Source organism: Theropithecus gelada, chromosome 19, assembly GCF_003255815.1.
Source record: "Theropithecus gelada isolate Dixy chromosome 19, Tgel_1.0, whole genome shotgun sequence".
NCBI lineage: Eukaryota > Metazoa > Chordata > Mammalia > Primates > Cercopithecidae > Theropithecus > Theropithecus gelada.
Window position 1 is genome coordinate 15,750,109 of NC_037687.1, and position 11,102 is coordinate 15,761,210.

Genomic DNA, 11,102 nt, shown 5'->3' on the forward strand with positions numbered 1-11,102 from the left:
GCCGGGCGCGGTGGCTCAAGCCTGTAATCCCAGCACTTTGGGAGGCCGAGACGGGCGGATCACGAGGTCAGGAGATCGAGACCATCCTGGCTAACACGGTGAAACCCCGTCTCTACTAAAAAAAATACAAAAAAAAAAACCTAGCTCAGCGTGGTGGCGGGCGCCTGTAGTCCCAGCTACTCGGGAGGCTGAGGCAGGAGAATGGTGTAAGCCCGGGAGGCGGAGCTTGCAGTGAGCTGAGATCCAGCCACTGCACTCCAGCCTGGGCGACAGAGCGAGACTCCGTCTCAAAAAAAAAAAAAAAAAAAAGAGAAAGAGAATAATAATAATAATAACAGCAAACATTGTGGGAGCACTTACCAGGTAGCAGCTGTCATGCTTATGTTGCAAGTTCTTTCTCTTCTCACAGCAGCCTTGGAAGTGGGGTTTACTTTCCCCTTGAGGAAGCTGACAGAGAGAGACAATTGCCTGAGGTCACACAGCTGATGGACAGTAGAGCTGGGTTTTGCACTCGAATGCATCTGAGTATATGAGTCCTTCTTTGTTACTTGTGACACCTTGATCCACCCAAAGGTGCCTTAATCAGGGGATTCCACGCATTGGGAAGGGGCTGTGGGAGATGGGAGGAGGTCTGGCCTGAGATCAAGGTCATCAGATGCCTCCTAGCTCCTCAGGGGGAACATCCCTAATCCCTGAATAACCCAAGGTGTGCAACAACTGAAAAACAAACAAACGAACAAAAAAACCCGATGGGTTTGGGGTGTTTGTTCATTTAGAAAACAGGCCGGGCATGGTGGCTCATGCCTGTAATCCCAGCACTTTGGGAGGCTGAGGCAGGTGGGTCACTTGAGGACAGGTGTTTGAGACCAGCCTGGCCAACATGGTGAAACCCTGTCTCTACTAAAAATACAAAAAATAGCCGGGCATGGTGGCGGGTGCCTGTAATCCCAGCTACTTGGGAGGCTAAGGCAAGAAGAATCACTTGAACCCAGGAGGTTGAGGCTGCAGCAAGCTGAGATCGCACCATTGCACTCGGCCTGGGCAACAGAGTGAGACTCTGTCTCAAAAAAAAAAAAAAAAAAAAAGGGAAAAAAGAGGCCGGGCACAGTGGCTTGCACCTATAATCCCAGCACTTTGGGAGGCCGTGACAGGCGGATCACGAGATCAGGAGATTGAGGCCGTCCTGGCTAACACGGTGAAACCCCATCTCTACTAAAATATACAAAAAAATTAGCCGGGCGTGGTGGCGGGCACCTGTAGTCCCAGCTACTCGGGAGGCTGAGGCAGGAGAATGGCGTGAACACGGGAGGTGGAGCTTGCAGTGAGCCGAGATCGCGCCACGGCACTCCAGCCTGGGGGACAGAGTGAGACTGTCTGAAAAAAAAAAGAAAAGGAAAATGAAAACTACCAGCCTTCTGCATGAATGATCCCATGGCCCCCGGAGTTTAACTGGTACGCAGGGTGGCTGGACTGTGTCATTTCCTTTCTGTGTGTGCCCTTCCAGGGATGCTGAGGACTTGCTGGAGTCACAGCCGCTGGGATCCTTTCTCATCAGGGTCAGTCACAGCCACGTGGGCTACACACTTTCCTACAAGTAAGGCCTGGGCCGGGGGCCAGGGCAGGGGCAGGTGGGCTCTGGGGTTTCCTTGGAGGGGGCAAGGGGTGCTTCATGTCATAGCTTCTCAGAAAGCAGCAGTAACTGAGGCCGTGGGTCTGAGAACGGGAGCTGCTGGGGACCTAAGATTGGCAGCTTCTCTCCCTCCACCCCTCACAATGTAATTAGTGATTCCCTGACTGTGTGTTAGGGAAACCCAGGGAAGCCCAACTCCTTAAGACCTGAAAGCCAAACAAATCCAGAGGATTCCAGGCCAAAGGAAGAAAAACCCAATGGCTCAATTACAGAGTCACCCACGGTGGGAAAAACTTATCCAAGGCTCAGCTCTGCCATTACATGCTCTGTGACCTTAGACAAGTTACTCAACCTCTCTGTGCCTTCAGTAAAGGAGTGTCACACTTTAATTCAGTGTTCATGTGAGGATTAACTGAGATACAGTCAGCACATAGAGAGCCATTAATATACATTCATTGGTTAACTAAGCATTTATTCAGCACTTGCTGTGTGCCAGGCACACAGCCTTAGGTTGGGGCTTTCTTCTTGCTTTTCTTTTTGAGACAGAGTCTCGCGCTGTCACCCAGGCTGGAGTGCAGTGGCATGATCTCGGCTCACTGCAACTTCCACCTCCTGGGTTCAAGCGATTCCCCTGCCTCAGCCTCCCCAGTAGCTGGGATTACAGGCACCTGCCACTGTTGCTGTCGGTTCCTATGGGAGGGAATGAAGGAGGCAGATGTAGAAATTAAGACAAAGACAAAAAATCTGTTTTAAAAGTAGGGATCGGGGGCTCCTTGCTTCTAGTAAGCAAAGGCAGCTCTGAGCTTCCACAGCCCTTCGTATTTATTAGATAGAAAGAGCAGGAAGGGAGAGGTAACAGTTGGTCAGCTGCTTGACTTTTCACAGGTACACATAATTGCTTTCTTTGTACAACAGGCTTCAGACGCGCCTATAGTTAACCACAAAGAACACTGTGCTTGGGGCGTGACTGCCCTCAGCACTCCTTCTGGCAGCAAACACAGTTGTCAGTTTTCCAACATCCTGCTTTCATAAGAACAGTTTTCCGTTTACTCACATAGCCTCCAGTGGTATACTGAGTTGGTCACGACCCCCATTTTCTTGGCCTGTAACATGCCACCACACCTGGCTAATTTTTGTATTTTTAGGAGAGACAAGGTTTCACCATGTTGGCCAGGCTGGTCTGCAACTCCTGGCCTCGAGTAATCCGCCTGCCTCAGCCTCCCAAAGTGCTGGGATTACAGGCGTGAGCCACCATGCCCAGCTTTCATTATCATTTCTATTGATCACTTACCCCTAGCCAGGCAATAAGTTAAGCTTTTGTCTGTAGCATGTTTTATCTGAGGTCAGCCTTTGTACTCCTGTGTTATAAATGGGGGAAACTGAGGCACAGCGAGGTTAGTAACCTGCTGGGTGTTGCATGGCTAGTCAGTGAAGAAGCCTGCATGGGAACCTGGGGTAGTCCGGCTGTAGCAGTGACGCTGCCAGCCCAAGGGCTGGGGCGGGGGGGTGGGGAGAGGACTTGGGGCAGGGATGAGAGGGAGCAGGATGTCCCAGCCCCCTCAGTGTCTCCACAGAGCCCAAAGCAGCTGCTGCCATTTCATGGTGAAGCTCTTGGATGATGGAACTTTCATAATCCCCGGGGAGAAGGTGGCCCACACCTCACTGGACGCCCTGGTCACCTTCCACCAGCAGAATCCAATTGAGCCGCGCAGGGAGCTGCTGACACAGCCCTGCAGGCAGGTGAGGGCGGGGGCCCACAAGGTTCACAGCCATCTCCTTGGGGCCAAGCCCCCCAGATCCCTTTGTTTCCCACGCCCCCATCAGCTTCTATTGATTCTGTCACTCTCATGGTCCTTGGCCCCTCCGGCCCCGCCCCTCGTAGTCCCTCTGCCCCGCACCAGCCGTCTCCCTTGTGGTTCCTGCTTCCCATGGCTCCGCCCTCCAGGCACATGTCAACAGGCTGATTTTTTATAAGGGTTCATGTGCCAGGTACCATCTTGGCTCACCTGAAGGAATGGCATCTTTCCTTAGAAGGCTCAGTGGGCGTGGCCTGGCTCCCAATAAACTGCTGTGGGTGGAGCATCTTTCCTTAAAAGGCTCAGTGGGTGTGGCCTGGCTCCCAATAAACTGTTGTGGGTGGAGCATCTTTCCTTAAAAGGCACAGTGAGTGGCCTGGCTCCCAATAAACTGTTGTGGTTGGAGCATCTTTCCTTAAAAGGCTCAGTGAGTGGCCTGGCTCCCAATAAACTGCTGTGGGCAGGGCATGTTTCCTTAGAGGACCCAGTGGGCGTGGCCTAGCCCCTAAGAAACTGCTGTCGCAGGGGTATCTTTTCTTAGAAGGCTCAGTGGGTGTGGCCTAGCTCCCAATAAACTGTTGTGGGCAGGACATCTTTCCTTATAGGGCTCAGTGGGCCTGGCCTAGCTCCCAAGAAAGTGTGGTGGGTGGGGCATCTTTCCTTAGAAGGCTCAGTGGGTGTGGCCTAGCTCCCAAGAAACTGCTATGGGCGGGGCATCTTTCTTTAGAAGGCTCAGTGGGTGTGTCCCAACCCCTAAGAAATGGCTGTGGGTGGGGCATATTTTCTTATAAAGCTTAGTGGGCGTGGCCTAGGTACTAAGAAGCTGCTATTCAAGGGATGGTCCCTGAGACCTGCCTTCCAGGGTCCGTGCCGGACCTTTCCCCCTCCTTAGTGCTGAGCTACGGGCCCCTTCCGTCCTGCAGAAGGATCCAGCGAACGTGGATTACGAGGATCTCTTCCTCTACTCCAACGCAGTGGCGGAGGCAGCTGCCTGCCCGGTGTCTGCACCTGAGGAGGTATGTATATGACAGGAGGCAGGCACCTCCTACCTGGCTGAGGGGCAGGAGCAGAGGCCATCAACAGCTGCCAGAGGAGACCCCTTCTAGAATGAGAAGGAGATCCTACAGCTTGGTGCTTTAAACCTTTCCAGTGATTTTCCAACATAGAGATTAAAATTCAAACTAAAATCTCAGTTCCTCTTTCTGCCCATCACCTACCCAGTGCCAGCCCCGCTGCCATACCGTCTGTTGTTCAGACACACCAAGCAAACCTCGGGGTCTCTGCATGTGCCGGTCCCACTTCAGGTCCTTTGCACAAACTGTATGCCCTGCCCCGAGATTTCCCATGTCTTCATTCATTTCTCCTTCAAGTGCCTCCTTCCCCAGGCTCCAGACCTACAGCAACACCTGCATTCTCCTTCACATTATCCTGTTTATTCAGTGCAGCAGACTTCCCAAAAATGTTCTCCCAAATCCTATTTACTTATGGGTTTTCATGCTCCCTGGCTGCCTCCTCCATCAGACTGTGAGCTCTGAGAGACTGGAAACTCCATCTGGCTTGTTTGCCTTTGCTTCTCCCACCCCTCTGAGAGGACCTGCCATATTGAAGGTGCTTAACTAAGGAATCTGTGGAGTGGATGAATGAATGTATCACAGCATCTTGGGATTTGGGAGACCTTTAGGCACCCCAGGTGGAAGCCTAAGTGCTCTCCAAGCCCCCTGCCCAGCAGGGGAAGTTATGACAGTGGTACAAATGAAACAGGCTGGTGCGATGGACATCAGTGGAGGTGGGGGGTGCAAGTGAGGGAAGGCAGTCAGGGAAGGCTTCCTAGAGGAGGTGGCATATAGCTGAGATCTGCAAGATGAGGAGGAGCCAGTCATACACACAGACACAGGGAGGATATTCCAGGCAGAGGGAATGGCACTTGCAAAAGTCCTGGGGCTTGGTGTGTTTGGAAAACAGAACAACAAAAGCCAGCATATAGATGGAGTGGGGTTAGTGAGAGACTGTCAGAAGCTGAAGCCCCAGGGTCAGCAGGAGCCAATAGTGCAGGGCCTTGGGGCCAAGGGGAGGAGCTGGGATTCTATTCCAGTTGCACCAGGGAGGAGCCGTAGGAGAGTGTACGCATGGGAGGACTTTTTTTTTTGAGATGGAGTCTTGCTTTGTCGACCAGGCTAGAGTGCGATGGGGCACAGTCTAGACTCCGCCTCCCGGGTTCAAGCGATTCTCCCGCCTCAGCCTCCCGAGTAGCTGGGACTACAGGTGCATGCTAGTTTTTGTATTTTTAGTAGAGACAGGGTTTCACCATGTTGGCCAGACTGGTCTCAAACCCCTGACCTCACGATCTGCCCACCTCGGCCTCCCAAAGTGCTGGGATTATAGGCGTGAGCCACCACACCTGGCTGGGACTGGTGGTTTTAAATGTTTCCTGTGGCTACTGGCTGCAGAAGGGGCTTTCCGGGGTACTGGTGGAGATGGAAAGAAGGAGGAAGTGAGGTGGGGATGGGGGACAGTGTCAAGGTGGGAGGTATGAAAATGAGAGCCCAGGTGTGGAAAGAAACATGGATATTTGGTCTGCACAATGGCTCACACCTGTAATCCCAGTGCTTTGGGAGGATGAGGCAAGAGGATTGCTTGTAGCCAGGACTTTGAGACCAGCGTGGGCAACATAGCAAGACCGTGTCTCCACAAAAAATTAAAAAATTAGCCAGGCATGGTGGCGCATGCCTGTAGTCAGCTACTCTGGAGGCTGAGGTGGGAGGATTGCTGGAGCCTGGGAGGTCGAGGCTGCAGTAAGCCATGATTGCACCACTGCACTCCAGCCTGAGTGACAGAGCAAGACCCTGTCAAAAACAACAAAAATTTGGAGAGACGGGGTCTCACTACACTGCCCAGGCTGGTCTCAAACTCCTGGCCTCAAGCAATCCTCCTGCCTCAGCCTCCCAAAGCACTGGGATTATAGGTGTGAGCTATCACACCTGGCCCCACATTTTTGTAGAGATAGTTATTCATAACCTGTGAAAATCAGATAAAATTCACATTTCCATGTTTATAAATAAAGCTATATTAGAAGCCAGGCACGCTCATTGGTTGACGTGTGATCTCTGGCATCCCCTACAACAGCAGAGCTAAGTAATTGAGACAGATGGTACAGTCTGCAAAGCTGAAATATTTACTCTCTGACTGTTTGTAAAGGAAGTTTGCCAGGCCAGGCGTGTTGGCTCATGCCTGTAATCCCAGCACTTTGGGAGGCCGAGGGGGTGGATCACCTGAGATCAGGAGTTCAAGACCACCGGGGCCAACATAGTGAAACCATGTCTCTACTAAAAATACAAAAATTAGCCAGGCGTGGTGGTGTACTTGTAGTCCCAGCTACTCGGCAGGCAGGAGAATCGCTTGAACCCAGGAGGTGGAGGTTGCAGTGAGCTGAGATTGCACCACTGCACTCCAGACTGGGCGACACAGTGAAACTCCATCTCAAAAAAAAAAAAAAGAAGAAGAAGAACAAGTTTGCCAGCCCCTGGGGGAGATAGTGAAGCCCTTTACTGAGACAAGAAAGACAGGGCATGGGATCAGGTTTGGGGGTTCACACGGGGACGTTTCTCAGCCCCAGGGTGTCTGGGTGGAACCCAGGCTCCAATTTCTGGGACAGATGCAGTACTTTGGTGGGCGAGCTGCCCCAGGCCTCACCCAGTCTTGTTTTCAGGCCTCCCCAAAGCCAGTCCTGCGTCACCAATCAAAGGAAAGGAAGCCGTCATCAGAGATGAACAGAGTAACCACTGAGGAAGCCACTTCCTCCTGCCCCCCAAAAACCCCTCTTGGAGAGACCCGCCAGAAACTCTGGAGGAGCCTCAAAATGCTCCCCCAGAGAGGCCAGAGGGTCCGGCAGCAGCTGAAAAGCCACCTCGTCACTGTGAGCCTGCCGTCACTCTTGGATGTCCGGAGATCCACGGTGATCTCAGGCCCTGGGACCGGAAAAGGCAGCGAAGATCACTCAGGGGATCCCACTTCGGGGGACAGAGTCCACACGGATCCCTGTGTGGTCACATCTCTCAAAAGCCCCTCACAGCCCCAGGCACCAAAAGACAGAAAGATCCCCACCAGGAAGGCCGAGAGGTCGGCCAGCTACAGTGAGGTGACCCCGGGGGACAGGAGTTGGCACCAAATGGTAATGAGAGCTCTGTCCTCCCAGGAGTCCACACCAGAACACCAGGGCTTGGCAGAGCCTGAGAACGACCAGCTCCCGGAGGAGTACCAACAACCGCCACCGTTTGCCCCTGGGTACTGCTAGAGAACAGGTCCACCCTGGCTCTGTCCTCTTGCTACCGGGGGCTGCCACACTCCTGAATGTCCTAACATTTCTTCCATGGCCCCACACCATGGCATCCGGGAGTCTTCGGGAACCCGGGAAATGGAACGAAGATGTTTTTGGGGTCTGTTCCTGCAGTCACCCGTGGGGCGAGCTGGTTATTTTAGCAATAATCATCAGAGTGACGCTGATGGTTCGGGTGCCTCCTGTGCATCAGCGCCCGTGCCAGACCCTCTATTCATTATTTTACGCCTGAGAGCAAGCCCCTCAGGTAACGTCACCCTCCATGTTTTGAAGAAGAGACTGAGGTTCAGAGAGGATAAGAGGCGTGACCAAGGCCACAGAGCTATGGCGGTCAGCACCAGGATTTGAAGCCAGGTGAATCCGAGCCCTTTTCCCACAGCATCTGTTTGTTCCGTTGTCTAAAAGCACACTTCTGGCCGGGCGGAGGGGCTCATGCCTGTAGTCCCAGCACTTTGAGGGGCCAAGGCAGGCAGATTGCTTGAGGCCAGGAGTTCAAGACCAGCCTGGCCAACATGGTGAAACCCCGTCTATATTCAAAAATTACCTGGACGTGATGGCACATGCCTATAATCCCAGCTACTTGGGAGCCTGAGGCAGGAGAATCGCTTGAATCCAGGAGGCAGAGGTTGCAGTGAGCCAAGATCGCATCACTGCAGTCCAGCCTGGATGACAGGGTAAGACTCCATCTCAAAAAAACAATAAATAAATAAAAATGAAATACAAAAAATAAAAGCACGCTGCGGGGTCTCTCACCAACCGGAGCTGCGTCCAGGCTCAACTCCGAGTGTGTCCCCAGTGGCACCCGTGGTGGTTCATGCTTTCCTCCTGGGGTTTTCATACAGATGAAGGACATGAGATGTGTTGAGGGCTTGGTCTGCAGTAGGTGCTTGGACATCATCAGTGTTGGTTTCAGGAGAAGCACATGAGCCTCTTACCTTTAAAAAGGGAAGAGGCAACCAGGTGTGGTGGCTCAAGCCTGTAATCCCAGCACTTTGGGAGGCCGAGGCGGGCAGATCACAAGGTCAGGAGATCGAGACCATCCTGGCTAACAGGGTGAAACCCCGTCTCTACAAAAAATACAAAAAATTAGCTAGGCGTGGTGGCGGGCGCCTGTAGTCCCAGCTACTCAGGAGGCTAAGGCAGGAGAATAGCATGAGCTCGGGAGGCGGAGCTTGCAGTGAGCCAAGATCGCACCACTGCACTCCAGCCTGGGTGACAGAACGAAGACTCCGTCTCAAAAAAAAAAAAAAGGGAAGAGGCAGCCATGTGTGGTGGCTCATGCCTGTAATCCCAGCACTTCAAGAGGCTGAGGTGGGAGTATCACTCAAGCCCAGGATTTCAGGACCAGCCTGGGCAACACGGCAAGGCCTCATATCTACAAAAATTCAAAAAATTAGCCAGGTGTAGTGTGTTACACGCCTGTAGTCCCAGCTGTTTGGGAGGCTGAGACAGAAGGATCATCTGAGCCCAGGAGTTCAAGGCTGCAGTGAGTCATGATCACCCCACTTCAACCTGAGCAACAGAGAGAGACCTTGTCTCAAAAAAGAAAAGAGAAAAAAAAAAAAAAAAAAAAGCTGACTGGGTGCTCACGCCTGTAATCCCAGCACTTTGGGGGGACAAGGCAGGTGGCCCCATCTCTACTAAAAACTACAAAAATCAGCCGGGCATGGTGGCTCACACCTGTAATCCCAGCTATTAAGGAGGCTGAGGCAGGAGAATTGCTTGAACCTGGGAAGCAGAGGTTGCAGTGAGCCAAGACCAAGCCACTGCACTCCAGCCTGGGTGACAGAGCGAGACTCTATCTCAAAAAAAAAAAAAAAAAAAAGGCTGGGGATGGAGGAAGCGTCACAGGGCCATGATGGTGGAGGGAATCCTAGGTTGTGGGGCTGTGTGACCTTTGGCAAGTCTAGACATCTCTGGGCCTACTTTCTTACTTGGAAAATGAGAAGAGCAGTCCCTCTTCAGGATGAACCAGCAGAATGCATGTAAAACCTGGGGCTTTGGTGCACAGTAGATGTTTTTCTTTTCTTTTTTTTTTTTTTTTTTTTGAGACGGAGTCTTGCTGTGTCTCCCAGGCTGGAGTGCAGTGGCGCGGTCTCGGCTCACTGCAAGCTCCGCCTCCCGGGTTCACGCCATTCTCCCGCCTCAGCCTCCCAAGTAGCTGGGACTACAGGCGCCCGCCACCACGCCCGGCTAGTTTTTTGTATTTTTAGTAGAGACAGGGTTTCACCATGTTAGCCAGGATAATCTCGATCTCCTGACCTCGTGATCCATCCGCCTCGGCCTCCCAAAGTGCTGGGATTACAGGCTTGAGCCACCACGCCCGGCCTTTCTTTTTTCTTTTTCTTTTTTCTTTCTTTTTTTTTTTTGAGACAGAGTCTTAGTCTGTCGCCCAGGCTGAAGTGCAGTGGTTCAATCTCGGTTCACTGCAACCTCTGCCTCCTGGTTCAATTGATTCTCCTGCCTCAGCCTCCTGAGTAGTTGGGACTACAGGCATGCACTACCACATCCAGTTAATTTTTGTATTTTTGGTAGAGACAGGGTTTTGCCATGCTGCCCAGGCTGGTCTCGAATTCCGGGCTCAGGGGATCTGCCTGTCAGCCTCCCAAAGTGCTGGGATTACAGGCATGAGCCACTGTGCCTGGCTCCATTTTTTTTTTTTTTTTTTTGCAGAGTCTCGCTCTATTGCCCAGGCTGGAGTGCAGTAGCACGATCTCCAGTCACTACGATTTCCCTCTCCTGGGCTCAAGCGATCCTCCCACCTCAGCCTCCCAAATAGCTGGGACTACAGGCGTGCACCACCACACCCAGCTAATGTTTGTATTTTTGCTAGAGACGGGACTTCACCATGTTGCCAAGGCTGGTCTCGAATTCCTGGGCTCAGACAATCTGCCCGCCTCGGCCTCCCCAAATGCTGGGGTTACAGGCTTGAGCCACCGTGCCCGGCCCAGTAGCTGCTTAATGTATTAGGGGTTTAGGATGGGAGTGAGCTCTCTAGACATGACATACCGTACAATGGAGGTGTCTGGGAAGGTCCCTAGGGGCTGCTCTTGGCTGCAGGAGTAACTACTCCTTGGACTGACTGGGGCATAGATGGAGGCCCTGGGGCAACCTGAGGTGGAGGGGGTGTGGGGTTCCCCAAATGTACAAGGTTCAGACATCTGGGATCCGGTATGAAGTGTACCTGGGTTCAAGCCCGCCCCTGCAAATGACTTGTGGGGTGGCCTTAAGCAAGTCACTCTGCTGCCTCCAAATGAGGGCATGATCCTCAGCCAACCCTGCAGGGATGTCATGGCGGGGGTCAAAATCACGTTAGGGGGCAGATGCATCATCAACTGTAAAG

General features: G+C 52.6%; 1 protein-coding gene across 3 annotated transcripts in view; it reads left to right on the forward strand.

Annotated features, from left to right (window-relative positions):
- HSH2D (hematopoietic SH2 domain containing) overlaps positions 1 to 8,478 on the forward strand; it is a 26,644-nt gene extending 18,166 nt beyond the window's left edge. Inside the window, exons 5-8 of one of the 3 annotated variants that reach the window (XM_025368785.1) lie at positions 1,505 to 1,594; positions 3,205 to 3,370; positions 4,350 to 4,442; positions 7,133 to 8,478. In XM_025368785.1, coding sequence (XP_025224570.1) covers positions 1,505 to 1,594; positions 3,205 to 3,370; positions 4,350 to 4,442; positions 7,133 to 7,717 — 934 coding nt within the window. In that variant the 3' untranslated portion in view covers positions 7,718 to 8,478. The remainder of the gene's footprint in view (positions 1 to 1,504; positions 1,595 to 3,204; positions 3,371 to 4,349; positions 4,443 to 7,132) is intronic. The other 2 variants (XM_025368787.1, XM_025368786.1) reach the window with 2 other exon arrangements.
- The last annotated feature ends 2,624 nt before the right edge of the window (positions 8,479 to 11,102 follow it).